Genomic DNA, 17,117 nt, shown 5'->3' on the forward strand with positions numbered 1-17,117 from the left:
ATCTTCTCCATTGCCATTCTGGAAGATGTGATGGATCCATCAGGATGTCGGAGGGCAGTCATCTTGGTCTTGTAGTTGGCAAAGGACAGGCGGGCGTTACGAATACTTTTCCTGGCTTCTGCCGCATCTACCAGCACTTCTGCTCTTCTCTCTTTGAGGTCTTCCTTGATCGCATGTCTGCACTGCTTTGTGAGCTTGGACGTTAGCTTGTGGTTGCCTGCAGCATGCGCCAAACCACGCTGGTGAATAAGCTCAAGAGTTTTCGAAGAAAGGTGTTTTTTTGTGGCTATCTCTCTCTTGGCGTTCCTCGCACATTCATGGAGGTGCTGTACCAGTCGATCGTATTCCTCGTCAATGTTGTCAACAATGGCATCTTCCCATGTTGCCGCAATAGTGCCAAAGAGCTCCCAATTGGTGGTCGTTCTGGGAGTTCTCATTTTAAACTTTGCAGCCCATTCTCCCTGCTCTGTGAAGTAGAATTTTGCACGAAGGAGACGGTGGTCCGATCCCGTTCGGAATTTTGGGACAACAGTGACATCGGTCAGGCAAAACCATCGATTGAATATGATGTGGTCTATTTCGTTGTGGAATCTTCCACCGGGAGATTCCCATGTCCAACGTTTAGATTCTGCCTTCTGGAACTGTGAGTTACCATGGATGGTCTTGGTTGACATGATGAACTCAGACAGTCTCTCACCCTGTTCATTCCATTCTAGGCCATGGGTCCCGATGTGAAGTTCTTCAGCTGATCTTCTTGGTCCTATCTTGGCATTAAAATCACCCACAATGATCTTGTAGAAGGTGTGGTCTTCTTTATAGAACTTCTCCAGTTCCATGTACAACTTCTCAATTTCTCTTTCATCATAATGAGATGTTGGTGTGTAGACAACAGAAGATAGAAACTGCCGGCAGTGATCCACATCTATTCAAATGTAAACGTCCAATTCGGGTTGTTAGGCATTCGAATGAATCCATGCTCATGGCCAAGTTTGTGTTGACAAGGACACCGACGCCTCCGACACCTCTTTTATTGCATGTTCCGAGGAACAATTCTTTATCCAGTGTTGAAAACGGCATGGTGAGATTCGTGCCTTCTTGTCTCATTGTGTATTCGATACGCCAAAACCAGTAACTACAACTGGTCTCATTCACCTAGTTGTACATATTAAGCAATTAAGTTTACTTCTTATCAATCCTTGCAGTTATTTGAATAAACACAGTAAGAGATATAGATTCCAAAAACATAGTTCTCTGGGCTCCAAGGGCAAGCAAGGCTTTCACCGTAAATCCCAGATTAAGTCCTCAGGCAAGTTCAGCTTGTCTTTTCCCACGGGGGTCCTGTCTCTTAAGTCATAGCGGCCTGCATCACGACTGTGCTTTTGTGTTTTCTAGACTGTCCCATTTCAATTCCGGGGTAGCTTTGCCTCTTGTGCTGGGTCCATCCCAGTCCCATGGCAGGGCCTCCCTTTGTGGGGTGGTAGGAACTATGGCAACCAAAGTCTGAGTCAAACAATTATAGCAGATGCCCAAGAATAGATGTATTTCAGAGTCAATCAACTCCCAAATATTAGGAGCATAGTATTAATGGTCTTTCTGTGTTTAAGCAAAGAACATTGCTCTATAGTAAAATATAAAAAGGTTATAGGGCAAATAGAAAAGCAAGTAATTCACTACAAATACAAAGTTCAGAATCACCTGAGTAACCCAGCCTGATTTTGGGAATTGTAAAGTACAAAAGGAAGGTTAAAGATAAAGTCAGGGAATTAGGGGTGCTTGTAAGAGCTCGGTAAGCTTCTCTGGGGGAGAAACGGGGCAATGCACTGATGAAGTCTTAAACACTTAGGATTAATTTCCAACAGTCTCCCATGATCTGTCCAAGGCTGCTGTCCACACACGTTAGCTCGGGCTGGATCCTGTCCTTGGGTAGCCCCTAGGCTGGAGAATGCAGGGGCCCAGGGACAGGGCTCCTTCCACAGGAACATGAGACTCCCATGCTTTAAGGGCCCTTAGCAACACCTGGCAGGAAACAACCTTGCCACACTGTGACTAGTGAACTAAATAACGAAAACAAGACCAAATGTGGTAAGTGCTCATATAAGATTACCAAATTCTTTTTTTTTAATTTGGGGTTTATTTATTTATTTATTTATTTTTTATTAGTGAAACACCATGAGGTACAGTTGTAGACTTACAAACTTTCATGCTTGGGTTTCAGTTATACAATGATCAAGTCCCCATCCTTCACCAGTGCTCATTCTCCACCACCAATGAATCCAGTAGCCTTCCCGCCCCCACACCCCATCCCCCACACCCAGCCCCACCTCTGTGGCAGGGCATTCCCTTTTGCTTTCTATTTCCTTTAGGGTGTTGTGGTTTGCAGTAGAGGTATTGAGTGGCCATCATGTTCGGTCTACTGTCTACTTTCAGCACGCATCTCGGATCCTGAGCGAGTCCTCCAAACACCCTTTACTTGGTGTTTCCTTCTCTATCTGAGCTGCCTTTCCCCCCAGCATCTGCTGCTGGATTCCAAACCATGGAGCAGACCTCCTGGTACTTATCTCAATGATTCTTAGGTGTTCGTCTCTCATTCTATTATTTTATATTCCCCAGATGAGTGCAGAATTTTTACATCTGTCCCTCTCTTTCCGACTTATTTCACTTAGCATGATACTTTCCATGTAGAACCACTTGTTTGCAAATTTCATGACTTCATCTTTTCTAACAGCTGTATAGTATTGCATTGTGTAGATGTACCAACGTTTCTTTAACTAGTCATCTGTTCTCGGGCACTCGGGTTTTTCCAGATTTTGACTATTGTGAACAGTGCAGCAATGAACAAACAAGTGCAGATGTCATTTTGACTATACTTTTTTGCCTCCATGGGATATATTCCCAGGAGTGGTATTGCTGGGTCAAATGGGAGCTCAACTTCTAATTTGATTTTTGAGAATCGTCCATACTGTTTTCCAAAAGGGCTGAACCAGTCGGCATTCCCACCAGCAGTGAAGGAGGGTACCTTTCTCGCCATATCCGTGCCAACACCGGTTGCTTTTGTTCTTTTGGATGTGGGCCAGTCTCTGTGGTGTGAGATGATATCTCATTGTTGTTTTGATCTGCATCTCCCTGATGATTAATGATGTAGAGCATTTTCTCATGTGCCTTTTAGCCATTCGGATATCTTCTTTGACAAAGTTTCTATTCATTTCATCACCCCATTTTTCGATGGAGTTGGATGTTTTCTTCTTGCGGAGTTCAACCAGTGCTTTGTATATCCTTGATGTCAACCCCTTATCGGATGGGTATTGGGTGAATATCCTTTCCCATTCTGTAGATTGTCTTTGTATTTTTGTCACTATATCTTTTGCGGTGCAAAAGCTTCTTAGTTTAAGATAGTCCCATTTGTTTATCTCTGTTTCCACTTGGTTGGTCAGTGGCATGTCATCCTTGAAGATACTGTTAGCCTCAATATCGTGGAGGGTTTTGCCGACCTTGTCTTCAATGTATCTTATGGGTTCTGGTCTGATGTTGAGGTCTTTAATCCATTTTTATCTGACTTTTGTGCATGGTGTTAAGTCGTTGTCTAAGCCCATTTTTTAACATGTGGTTGTCCAGTTATGCCAGTACCATTTGTTAAAGAGGCTTTCCTTGGTTAACTTCACATTTCTTGTTCCCTTATCAAAGATTAGATGTTTATACATTTGGGGTTGTGTGTAGGGATATTCCACCCTTTTCCGTTGGTCTGCAGCTCTCCCTTTGTTCCAGTACCATGCTGTTTTAATTGTTACCACTTTGTAGTAGAGTTTGACGTTGGGGAGGGTGGTGCCTCCCATCGTCTTTTTCCCAAGAACTGCTTTACCTATTCATGGGTGTTTATTGTTCCAAATGAATTTTAGGAGTGCTTGATCCATTTCTTTGAAGAATTTCATGGGTATACTTATAGGGGCAGTGTGATGCGCACAGGCTTCCCATGCACCTTGTGCCCATTGAGGTGGCTCATGGCTGCCATCAGCCATCTGTACCAGTGCGTTCTCCTGCTTGTTGAACAGCACCTTCACTCTCTGCACATCTCCGTAGACACTGAAAAGAATAAAGAGGCTTTGGGGTGTGACTCTCTCGGGGTTCAGGTTGCTGATCAGCAGGACCAAGTTCCCTGCCCCAGCCAGGCCCGGGATGGCGATCCTACCCCCTGCTGCCGTGGCTGCTGCTGCCAAGGGAATGGCCAGAGGGGCCAGGGCCCCATGCACGTTCAGAACAGAGAGATCTGCGGCTTGAGGGATGGCAAAGGTGGGAGGGAAATCAGCTCCTGAATACGGAGAGGCAGACATTATGCCCGGCGCACCAAAGGCGGCGGCCATGGTGTGGTTCAGCGAGGGCTGCGTGTCCCTGGAAGGCAGGTCAGGCTGCGTGTAGTCCCAGCTCTTGTCGTTGTTGTACTTGACATTGAGACTGGTCAGCTTAGACACATCGATGCGCAGCGTGCAGCAGGCGCTGTAGATGTTCTGGCCGTCCAGCAACAGCTTGGCTTGCTGGGCGTTCACGGGGTCCACGTACTGCAGCAGCGCCTGGAACTGGTTGGTGAAAGTGATGATCTTCAGGACGGTGCTGAACGTAGAGAAGATCTGGTGGAACATGTTCAGAGGTTCTCCACAATGATGCACAGCACCGGGCTCTGGCCAGCCATGGCCATGCCTGAGTCCACGGCCACAGCCAAGGCAGCCAGGGCCAGGTGGACCGAGTTCACGGCCTGCAGGGTGGCCTGGGCCCGCACCTGGTTGGGGGAGCTGTCGGTCTTGAGCTCCTTGCGGTTGGAGAACTGGATGTAGATGGGCTGGCTGCATAGCACGGGCGTCACTGACGTGTAGTAGTTCACCATGGTCTTGGCCTCCTCCTCCGTGTTCATCTCGATGAAGGCCTGGTTCTTGCCCTTGAGCATCAGGAGGTTGGTGACCTTCCCGAAGGGCAGCCCCAGGGAGATGACCTCACCCTCCGTGATGTCGCTGGGCAGCTTGCGGATGTGGATGACACGCAAGGGCACCCCTGTGCTCCGGTTGTCCCCCTTGAACTTCTTGCTGTCGTTCCCATTGGCTGCGGAGGCTGAGCTGCTGCTCATGGTGAATGGCCCGTTACTGACTCAGGTGGAGAAGAGCTCGTCAGATCTCCTCTTGGTCCCGACTGTTATATCTGGGACAATGCCATCCATTTCACACAGAGGAGACCCATGGGGGACGGCTGGAGCGATATCACAGCAGTAGGGCATTTGCCTTGCGCGCAGTTGTCCTGGCCAAGCCAGGTTCGATTCCTCCACCCCTCTCGGAGAACCCGGAAAACTACCGAGAGTATCTCGCTCTCACGGCAAATCCTGGCAAGCTACCCGTGACGTATTCAATATGCCAAACACAGTAACAACAAGTCTCACGATGGAGACGTTACTGGGCCCGCTCAAGCAAATCGATGAACAACGGGAGGACAGTGACAGTGATCCTTATAGGGACCGTATTGAATCAGTATAGTGCCTTGGAAAGTATTGCCATTTTGACAATGTTAATTCTTCCTATCCATGAATAGGGGATATGTTTCCATTTCCTCATGTCCTCTTTTATTTCATGGAGTAGCGTTTTGTAGTTTTCTTTGTAGAGGTCCTTTACCTCCTTAGATAAGCTGATTCCAGGGTACTTGATTTTCTGGGGCATGATTGTGAAGAGATTGCTAAATTCTTAGCTTCAGAAAGCAGAACAGGAGTGTCTGGGTATGGGCCCAGCAGAAATGGGCACTGTTTGATGCAGGTGGCTCCATTTTGCAGGGAGAAAATCTGAAGAAGGGTGCAATGCAGTAGGAAGGTACCTGACATGGTGGCGGACACCTCACAGGTGGGCAGACAGCTCACATAGCGTGACTCTGACATGGACATGGGAGGAATGTGGGTCTTTTACCACAATAAAAAAGGAGCATTGGTTACCACGGTTTGGAAAAGTATTCTTACATATGATAACAAGACACAGACAGGAAATATGTTCGCAAATACTCAATAGATTAGTATGTGACACAGGGAATAGTTTAAAAAAAAAGGGCAACCTCAGAGGATTGGAACAATATTTTAACAAGTGGGTTACTTGCCTTGCATGGGGTCAAACCAGGTTTGGACCCTGGCACCCCATAGAGTCCCCTGAGCTCCTCCTGGAGTGATCCCTGAGCAGAACCCGAGAGCATGCTGAGTGTGGTTCAAAAAGAAGGGGAAAAATATAGGATCCAGAACAGAGGGTACAGTGGGTACGGCTCTTGACTTGCATACGGCTGACCTGGGTTCAATCTCAGATATCCCTATGGTCCCTATGAGCACCGCCAGGATGCAGAGCCAGAAGTAAGCCCTAAGAACTTCTGGTCAGATTGTGTCAAAAACACAGCACAATAGTGAAAGATAACTGCATCTTAAAGAGGGAAGATAGAGAATAAACATCACAAATGCATAAATATAATGGGCAAAGGACCTCACATTTCTCTATGGAATCCAGTGCAGTTGTATTTTAGGCAGGCAAAGACACTCTCATTATCAGTCACCAGAGAAATGCATATTCAAACTACTACATGCTGTTCCTTTGGCTGGACTGAAAGATAAACTGCCTGTGGGAGGCTGTGCAGAACCTAGAGCTGTGGGCACTGCTTAAGAGATGCCACCAGGAAAGCAGCCAGAAGTTTCTCTAACAGTGAGCTGTGTTTCCCTCAGAGGCAGACCCCATGATGTGTTGACACAGATCTTGGTAGCTACGTGGAGTCTGACAAGGGAACCAATCCAAATGTCCATCCAACTCAACTGGGTAAAATGTGGGAGATCATTACTGAACATGTAAAGCAGAGAAGCTCAGACGTCACTAAAGCCTGGCAAGGCTTTCACCCAGATTCTAGGTGGGAAGACGGGCACACTCTTTGGTTCTAGAAACACATAGAGAGGGTTAGTGGTCACCAGAGTCTGGTAGAGGGGTAGCAGGGCACAGTGCAAAAGGCCAAGGTAAATCATTCTTGCTAGCATCACGGCCATGACATTACATAATGAGAAGGCACACATCAATGTTATCCAAAGGAGCAGAGAAAGACATAATACATCAGAACAAACAGCACTTTTTGTTTTCAGCAGTTCTGACGGAAGGAAACACAGCCCCAAGTCCGAGCTGAGTGAGAGGAGCAGCTCGGGTCACCAGGCTCCCAGCGGTTGCTGAGGCACTTTGCACTGGTGTCTCCTCATTGCAGTGGGAAGGAGCAGCACAGGTGAGCTGCCCCCACTCCTTGTCTCCAGGATGGGGTGTCACAGGAGTCCCCAGACATGCTGGCAGGTTCCGGGCTCTGAGCTCTCACCCAGCCACCCCTCAGTCTCAGGCCTCCTGCTGCTGCTGCCCTTCTGCTGAGCAGCTCCTCCCCATCCCCCTACAGGGCTGTCCAGGGGGCTGTGCCCCAAGCTGCAGCCTGAACCTGCACCTCACCAGCCGTCCACATCTTGGGCTCGGCAGGACACAGGACATGGGGCTCCCGGGGCGGGTGCCACCCCCCAAGGGGCTGCAGGAAGGTCCTGTGTTCTGCGGAGCCCAGGGAATGGACAGAGCCAGAGGAGCTCCCTGCTGCCTTCCAGCGGATGACCCAAGGAAGAGGCAGAGGCAGCAGAACCCCAAACTCTGCAGGAGGCCCCAAGCAGACCTCAGGGCAGCAAGGCCCAGCCTTGAGCCCACAGGTCCCGTGGCTCCTCTCAGCATTCAGCCTGAACGCACTCCCCCATACAAAGGAAGAGCAGAGGCAAGGGCAGTGCCCATGTTTGGTGGAGCGCTGTGTCTGTGGGGGGCTAAGCTGAGCTGCCAGAGACCAGCTGAGGCTGCCCTGCCAGCTGCACCTTTCCTGTAGCCCTCTATGAGAGAGTGGAACCTGGGGGGGTCAGAGGCTGCCCACCCAGCCTGGCAGCAGCAGCCAGAGGCCTCACCCGCCTGGTGTCAGGAAGCCCCCGTAACCTGGACACACAGGGCTGCTCTTAGAGCCAGGCAGCCCAGACCACTGGGTCCTGACTTCTGATCTGGGAAGTCCCCTGGGCCCTGTGGAACAGGGATGGACCAGAAGGTCACCCACAGCTGAGTGTGGGGTGGGGGCTGGGGGCCTGCACAGGAAAGGGCTTCCCCAGGCAGCAGATCCTCCTGGGGCCCACCCTCACCCCTGCATGAGGAGGGAACTTACTGCCTGGGACAGGAAACTGCCCTGTCCAGGGCATGCCCCTCATCTCAGTGAAACCTGATTCTCTGTGATTGGTCTCCATGGACACAGTTAATTTTCAGCCTTAAATTCCAGGAAAAGCCATTTGGAGAAATCGAAACTAAGAGGAAAGAAAAGGGGGGAGAGGAGGGTTTCCCAAGACCTCAGGAGAAGCACTTGGCCATGCAAAGCACAGCTGCTGCTTCCAGTGGAACCATGAGCCACACTTCTCGGCCCTTCCTCACAGGAACCCCTATCGTCGCCCCCCCCAAGCTATACCATGAATAAGGACGAGTATGAGATAGTAGAAGTCAGAGCATCCCATCCTTCAGCGCCTGTGACCTCCACCGTGGTCAGCATCCAGCCTGAGATCTCGGAGCCGGACCACATCGTCTGGTCCCTGTTCAATACCCTCTACTTCAATGTCTGCTGTCTGGGCTTCGTGGCTTTCGCATATGCTGTGAAGGTGTGTGGTGGGTGGGTGGGTGGGCACCAGAAAAGCATGTAGAGCCTAAATTCTGCACTTGGTGGGGAACCCCAACATAAGAGAGTGAGTGTGAGCATGAGAAAGAGAGCAAGCAAGAAAGGAAGTGTGTGAGAGTAAGAGAATGCGAGTGAGAGTGCCTGTGTGTGTGAATGAGTGAGCAGATGGATGCATGAGTGAGGAGTGCCCTTATGAGAGAGAGAGTAAGAGGGAGTAACTGAGTGGGTGAGTGGGAGAGCAAGAGAACGAGTGAGTGACTGAGAATGTGAGTGTCCAGAGAGAATGTGCGTGTATCCCAAGAATAGCTGAGATAAGTACCAGGAGGTTCACTCCATGGCTTGGAGGTCAGCCGCATATGCTAGGGGAAAAGGCAGCTCATATAGAGAAGGGAGCACCAAGTAAAGGGTGTTGGGAAGATCCTCCCAGGATGGGAGATGCATGCTGAAAGTAGACTATAGACCAAACACGATTTCCACTCAATGCCTCTTTTGCAAACCGCAGCACTCAAAAGGAGAGAGAGAACAAAAAGGAATGCCCTGCCACAGAGGCAGGATGGGATGGGGGGATAGGGGGTGGGAGGGATACTGGGATCAGTGATGGTGGAAAATGGGCACTGGTGGAGGGATGGGTACTCGAACATTGTAAATTGAAACCCAAGCACAACAATTTGTAAGTCTACAACTGTACCTCATGGTGTTTCACTAATAAAAAAAAATGTGCATGTGCGCGTGTGTGTGTGTTTGTGTGAGTGTGCCAGGGGTGGAATATATACATCTCAGTGTATGTGTGTGCACGTACATGTGTGTGTATGCATGCATGTATGTTCATGTGCATGTGTGTGTGTGCATGTGTGCGCGCGCGTGTGCATTTGTGTGCACATCTGTGTGCATATATATGTGAGTGCTGTGGCAGGGATCTGTCCTGTGAGAGCATGGGTGAGGCTACCTGGACCAGAGCAGAGGGAGGAGAGCCTGGTGCCTCCCAGAATGCCTGAGTGTCTGTGGGAAGGAAGCTGACCAGAGCAGGGCAGCAGGCCCTGTCCTGCTCAGGCTGCAGGGAGTGGGGTGGGGGAGGGGCGCCTTGATGTTCTCAGCTGGAACTGCTGTGGCAGACTGCAGGGGGACTGAGGCAGAGCCCCTGGGTCAGCAGGAGCTGCTACAGCCCCCTCACCCCCTTCTCCCCAGTCTAGGGACAGGAAGATGGTGGGCGACATGATTGGGGCCCGGAGCTATGCGTCCACGGCCAAGTGCCTGAACATCAGCGCCCTGATCCTGGGCATCCTCCTCAACATTGGAGTCATCGTCGCTGTGGTGTTTACTGTCAAAATATTTTCCAAAATGTACTATCAAAGTATGCAGAGAGGTGGAGACTTCTGGAATCTCCCCACCGTCTGATGTGCCCCACCTCCCGCTCTGTGGGCTGGGCCTGCCCATGGCCCACCCCCTCATCAGCAGTTTCTGCAGACAGGCCCTCAGCATCGATGTCAATAAAGATTCTCATATGTGACGCTGTGTGGTGGTCTTGGGGTGCGGGTTCCCTGTATCCCACCTCCCCTGACACTGATCCACCTCCCGGGGCCATGTGCCACTGCCCTGGGGAGCAACTGGGCTCAGGCCTGGCTGGTTTCTGCTGAGAGCAGCATCTGGACCAGGCTCCTGGGGAAGGTTCCTCCTCCCTGGAGCCCTGACAAGTCTCTCTCAGTGAGGCTACAGCCCCTGATCTGGGTTGTCAGGGGGACAGGGGACTGGGGAGAGGTTTTGGGTCCATGGGGAGCTCTGGGCCAGTGCAGTGAGGGTTTATGTCTGAGGAAGCGCGGCCCTCTCTCTGGTCACACAGAGAGGCTCCATGCCTTCTACACTGTCTGCTTATGCCGGGCTCTACCCCAGCCCTCTGTGTGCCTCGGGGACAGTTTGCCAGGGGCCTGAAGGGACAGAGTGTCCAGTGATCGGCAGACTGGGAGACCCATGCTCTGTGTCCTTGAGCCTGAGCAAGAAACCCAGAGGGGAAGAGCTGACTTGTCCCTCACACAAATATGGTCCACAGGGGAGCTGCCTACAATGACTGTTGGATATTAACCCTAAGTGTTTTCGGCCTCGTTAGTGAGTTGCCCTTTTCTTCTACCCAGAGGAGCTAACAGTGCTCTTATGAGCACTCCCAATCCCCCGTGTTTATCTTTAGCCTTCCCTTTGCCTTTCACCTCTCATTGTTAACTACTAAATTCTCCAAGTCAGGCTTGCTTGCTTTTAAAGTAAACGTTCTGGTGACTCTGGATCTTGTATTTGTAGTGAATTACTTGCTTTTCTATTTCTCCTATTATCTTTTCATATTTTACTTTAGAGCAATATTCTTTGGTTAAACACAGAAAGACCGTTAATACTATGCTCCTAATATTTGGGAGTTGATTGACTCTAAAAAACATCTACTCCTGGGCATCCATCATAGTTACTTGACTCAGACTTTGGTTGCCATAGTTCCTACACCCCCAAAGAGAGGTCCTACCATGGGGACTGGGATGGATCTGGAGTCCAGTGGCCAAACTACCTCGGTATCAAAATGGGACAGTCTAGAAAGCATAAAGCATGGTCTTGATGTAAGCCATTATGACTTAAGAGACAGGGCAAGCTGAATTGGCCTGAGGAATTAGTCTGAGATTTATGGTAAAAGTCCTGCTTGCTCTGGAGGCCAGAGAATTAGTTTTGGAATCTGTATCTCCTACTGTGTGTTTATCCAAATAACTGCAAGTATTACTAAGAAGTAAAACCTAATTGTTTAGTGTGTACTGGGTAGCAAAGGAAAGAGAAAAGCAATACAGATGCCCCTGGGAGACAGTTTCCTTGAGTTAATCCCCCAAGAGAATTGCCTCCACTGAAATGCTTTACCTCTGCAAATGGTCAGTCACACCTAGGTGCAGTTCTATACCTCAACCCTCCCCCCCATCAGATATTCTATAAGTATGCTAACAACTTTGCAATAAACAGGTCACTTGACCATCTCAACCTAAAAAGTCCCCCATCTCTTTGGGGAGGGGTTCTCAGCCACCAAAAACATTGTACACCTGAACTCAAAAGTGCCAACAAGAGATGTCCTAACTCTGGAACCTTGGGCATTGGATGGGACCCTTGGACAGCCAGGTGGTCACTGGGGTGGGGCAGCTGAGCCAGCATTGGACATAGTCCCCCTTAGCTCATTCTGGGGGTGTTGGAAGGGGGAAGGTGGTGTTAACCCAAGACTACCTCCCAGCCCATAATGAACAGAGAGTCACCTGAGACAGGGCTCTGGACTGTGAACTCTCTGCTCCTGCTGCTAGAGACCTGCAGACGTATTTCCTCCCAGCTCATGGTAAAATCTAAGGGAACTGAACCTGAGAAGATACACTTGAGAAATGGGAAGTAGCTGGGAGAGAGTGGGGCTGCATCTCCCCACCATTGCTGGGGTGCAGGGGAGAAGCCATGGCAGGACTAGGACCTGCCTGCCATGGCGTGTAGCCCAGTGGGTCTGTGCCCTCCAAGGCCGGGGTTGGCGTCCTCTGCCTCCCTCCCTCCAGTTCTGTGGGGACAGGAGGGTGGCCTCGACCTGTGATATAGCTCATCCTCAATTGTGCCAAGGTTTCAAATGCACTCACAGCTGAAGGTGGGCACCATCCCCTGGGTGTGACCCAGGACACCGGTGGGCACTGTCAGTCAGGCCTGGGCATTGTACATGATCGCTGAGGCCTCAGGAAGGGGTTCTTTCCTCCACCACACTTCTTTAGCACAGAGGAGCCCCTGCTGTCTTGATCATCCACTGCATCTCCAGGGCCCAGCAGGACGCAGGCGGCTGTGCTGGGAAGGCAGGGGTGGGACTCAGTGCAGGGATTTGAGGCTCCGGTGTCTGAACAGATGCTGCCTCCTCAGGTTGAGCTCAAACTGTTCCCTCCACAGGTGCAGCTCTTCATGGAGCGAAGCTATTGTGTGTCTGGGCCTCATACTCGCCCAGAGGAACAGGCAGGCCAGTCCTGTCACTGCCCTACCCCTCCAGGCTCCCCATAGAAAGGGCCTAGGGCTATGCCTGCCCTCTTCTGAGCAAGCAATGGGCTCTCAGCTTCCGGTCCCTGTCACACCAACAAGGCAGTCCATCTTGGGGTCCCACTGAGGAGTCACAGGAGCCTTTCCTGCCCAGTGTTAAAAGTGAGCCCAGGCCCGTGAGGGTACATACTCAGGCTGACCCATGGCAGCCACATCTCTCTCCCATGAAGGAGCTCACTTCTGTGTGTGATATGTCCCTGAAGAAATACCAGGGGGTGTCCCAACTCCACTTTTCCCATGAAGGGCCTGCAGGCCATCAGGCCTGATTGAAACAGTTATCAGAAGTCAGCCTCAAGTCCACTACTGGTCCGGCAAGCGTACTGTCCTCCAGAAGCCAGGAGCAGAAGCTTGACTTTCACCTCGGAACAGCTCATACCCCACCCACTCCTGTTGAAGCCAGGTGGCCAAATTTGAGCTTCTTCCTCCTGGGTTCACCTGAAGACCAGCATGGGGAGAAATGCTCTCCTTGTACAATGACAACTGGCTATAAGCCTGCCGCAGCATCTTCAACCCATCCCTCTCCTCCCAAACCTGTTCTGCTCTGACTTCCTCTCCTCAATTATGTCAGGAGCAAGCATGGTTAGCTGTGCTCCACACTAAGTGCTCCACTGCACTGCCAGGACAGAATCTGGCATTAGGAGACAGCGTAGGAAGTGTAGTGAACTGTGTGAACAGAGTGGGCCCAGCTCCCTCAGACATAAACCCTCACTGCACTGGCCCAGAGCTCCCCATGGACCCAAAACCTCTCCCCAGCCCCCTGTCCCCCTGACAACCCAGATCAGGGGCTGTAGCCTCACTGAGAGAGACTTGTCAGGGCTCCAGGGAGGAGGAACCTTCCCCAGGAGCCTGGTCCAGATGCTGCTCTCAGCAGAAACCAGCCAGGCCTGAGCCCGGTTGCTCCCCAGGGCAGTGGCACATGGCCCCGGGAGGTGGGTCAGTGTCAGGGGAGGTGGGATACAGGGAACCCGCACCCCAAGGACCACCACACAGCGTCACATATGAGAATCTTTATTGACATCGATGCTGAGGGCCTGTCTGCAGAAACTGCTGATGAGGGGGTGGGCCATGGGCAGGCCCAGCCCACAGAGCGGGAGGTGGGGCACATCAGATGGTGGGCAGATTCTAGAAGCCTCCACCTCTCTGCACACTTCGATAGTACATTTCGGAAAATATTATGGCAACAAACACCACAGCGACGATGACTCCAATGTTGAGGAGGATGCCCAGGATCAGGGCGCTGATGTTCAGGCACTTGGCCGTGGACGCATAGCTCCGGGCCCCAATCATGTCGCCCACCATCTTCCTGTCCCTAGACTGGGGAGAAGGGGGTGAGGGGGCTGTAGCAGCTCCTGCTGACCCAGGGGCTCTGCCTCAGTCCCCCTGCAGTCTGCCACAGCAGTTCCAGCTGAGAACATCAAGGCGCCCCTCCCCCACCCCACTCCCTGCAGCCTGAGCAGGACAGGGCTTGCTGCCCTCCTCTGGTCAGCCTCCTCCCCACAGACACTCAGGCATTCTGGGAGGCACCAGGCTCTCCTCCCTCTGCTCTGGTCCAGGTAGCCTCACCCATGCTCTCACAGGACAGATCCCTGCCACAACACTCACTCACACACACACACACTCACACACACACTCACACACACACACGCACACACACATGCACACACATACACTAACCCCATTAATTCATTCACTCACACACACACAGAGACACTCATACACACACACACACAGAGACACACACACACACAAACACATACATCCATTAACCCCTGCTCATTCACTCACATATACAGACACTCATACACACATATGAGCATGCATGCACATGTATGCACACCTACAAGAAGAACCAAGCTGACATACACATTCAGTCACATTCTTGTTCGTTTATTCCACATGTACACACAAATACACATGCACACATGTGAAGAGATTCAAGCCCATTCACATACTCACTCATTCACACACTACTCCAACATACACATTCACTCATACACACACTCAATGACATATCCACTCATACACTTTCCCTCACTCAAACACAGGTCTCTACTCACTCACACTCCCTATCCACTCCCTTATCTACTCACTTATTTACCTACTTATCCACTCCCTTATCTACTCACTTACTGCTCCCTTATCCACTCCCTTATCCACTAACTTATCTACTCCCTTTCCGCTCAGTCACTCAAACACAGAAACATACACATTCATCCACTCACTTCCTCATGCAATCTCTCTCTCTCTCTCTCTCTCTCTCTCTCTCTCTCTCTCTCTCTCTCTCACACACACACACACACACACACACACACACATCTCAGGTTCTGACCCAACCATCTACAGTCTCCACCTACTTTCAGGGATAGGCCGCACTCACCACACACCTTCACAGAGTAGGTGAAAGCCATGAAGCCCAGGCAGCAGAAGTTCATGAAGAGAGTGCTGAACAGAGACCAGACGATGTGGTCGGCCACTGGGGGGACCTCAGGCTGGATGTTGATCACGGTGGAGGTCACAGGGGCTCCCCTATGCTGGGGCGCCCCCAGCATGGCCACCTCGTGCTCCTCCTTGATCATCTTTCTTTGTGGGGGAAGCAAGAGATTTCACAGAGAAGAGATCTTTGATGGTGGGTAAATGGGTTTCTGATGCAGACCTGAGCTGCTCTGTGCAGGATGAGGGTGGGGCCAGGCCCCTCCTCTCCTAGTTACTTTCCATTTGTCAGAGGAGGCCTCTATTCCCTGGGGACTTCAGACTCAGCTGGGGGGGAAGAACTTGCCTGTTGTCCCAGGGCAACAGAATCACAAAGGCCACAGCCTGGAGGCTTCTCTCAGCTTCCCCTTCTTCATTATGGGCTGGGAGGTTTCCTGTATTCCTCACTCTCGGGGAGTTCAAGATGCCGCTCTGTTTAACGTTCATTGATTTAAAGAAGGCCTTTGATTCTGTTGAGACAGAAGCGGTCATTGAAGCCCTAACCAATCAGGGCATTCAAGCCCAATACATCAAGATCCTCCGTGAGCTGTATTGCGGATTCACTACCAGGATCTCACCATTCTGCAAAGAAGTAATCATTGATGTCAAGAGAGGGGTTTGGCAGGGTGATACCATTTCACCGAAACTCTTCAGTGCCACCCTCGAGAACATCATGCGACAAATGAAATGGGAAGGAATGGGAGTGAAGACAGATGGTCGGCAACTACACCACCTCCGCTTTGCTGATGACATTGTTTTAATAACACCAAACATCAGCCAAGCAGCACAAATGCTGGCTGACTTTGACCGTGAGTGTGGAAAGGTAGGACTACAGCTGAATCTTACGAAGACAATGTTTATGAGAAACAGCCTCGTTCCTGACGCCCCATTCGCTCTCAACGGAACGACCATCTCCGAATGCAACAGCTATGTGTACCTTGGTCGAGAAGTCAATATGACAAATGACCTGGCACCCGAGCTGCGCAGGAGGAAGAGAGCGGCTTGGAATGCCTTCAAGAACGCCGAAGAAATAGCTAAGAGAATGAAGAACCTCCGGCTCTGGGCACATCTCTTTGATTCCACTGTTCTTCCTGCATTAACATATGCCTCAGAGACCTGGGTCCTCTGCAAACAGGATGAGAACGCTATTCGGGTCTCCCAAAGAAGAATTGAAAGAGCTATACTTGGAATATCACGTTTCACTCAAATGAGAGAAAGAATCTGGAGTTCCGACATCCGTTGATGATCAAAAATCAGGGACGCTGTCTCATTTGCCAAGGTGTCAAAAATCAGATGGGCTGGTCACGTAATGAGATTTAAAGATGACCGCTGGACTAGAGCTGTTACCGACTGGATTCCACGGGATATCAAAAGACCGCGTGGCCGCCCACCTACCAGATGGTCAGACTTCTTCGTCAAGATCATGAACGATCGGTTTGAGGCCCTTCATGTTCCCGGAGCGAACAGATGCCACTGGGCTACATTAGTACACGACAGGGACAAATGGAGACGTTACTGGCTCCCGCTCGAGCAAATGGATGACTAATGGGAAGTTAAGTGATTAAGTGATTAAGGTAGGTTAACACCCTCCTCCCAACCCAATACCTGCAGAATGAACTTTGCAGAATGAACTTTGGAGGACCATGTCCAATGCTGACTTCAGCTGCCCCCTCCTGAAAGAGGATGTCTCATTTTCCCCTTGCTAGTGAGAGTAAGCCAGAGTTTTCTCTCTCCACATGCTCTATCTCTCCCCCATCAATCTGACACACATTCCATCTCAAGTGTTCTCTCTCAGCATTCCCTGGGTTTCCCAGGAACATAAAACCCTGCCCTGGAGCCTAGACCGACAGAGAAACTAAGACAATGGGCAATTATGC

The 17,117-nt window shown here is 50.7% G+C and overlaps 2 protein-coding genes and 1 pseudogene across 2 annotated transcripts; 1 reads left to right on the plus strand and 2 right to left on the minus strand.

Moving 5' to 3' along the window:
• Positions 1-3,934: 3,934 nt before the first annotated feature.
• Positions 3,935-5,200, minus strand: LOC130039733 (polypyrimidine tract-binding protein 1-like; annotated as a pseudogene).
• Positions 5,201-8,439: 3,239 nt separating this feature from the next.
• On the plus strand, positions 8,440-10,213 carry LOC130039983 (interferon-induced transmembrane protein 3-like). Its single transcript, XM_056131990.1, is given in 3 exon segments — positions 8,440-8,478; positions 8,480-8,689; positions 9,892-10,213. Coding segments are annotated over 3 exon segments (459 nt in total). The 3' UTR covers positions 10,102-10,213.
• Positions 10,214-13,783: 3,570 nt separating this feature from the next.
• On the minus strand, positions 13,784-15,347 carry LOC130039985 (interferon-induced transmembrane protein 3-like). The gene is made up of 2 exons (XM_056131992.1): positions 15,156-15,347; positions 13,784-14,085 (listed from the first exon to the last, which is right to left on the minus strand). The coding sequence occupies exons 1-2, from the start codon at positions 15,345-15,347 to the stop codon at positions 13,894-13,896; spliced, it is 384 nt and encodes a 127-aa protein (XP_055987967.1). The 3' UTR covers positions 13,784-13,893.
• Between the last annotated feature and the right edge of the window lie 1,770 nt (positions 15,348-17,117).

Source organism: Sorex fumeus, unplaced genomic scaffold (genome assembly GCF_029834395.1).
Source record: "Sorex fumeus unplaced genomic scaffold, SorFum_2.1 ptg000093l, whole genome shotgun sequence".
Lineage (NCBI taxonomy): Eukaryota > Metazoa > Chordata > Mammalia > Eulipotyphla > Soricidae > Sorex > Sorex fumeus.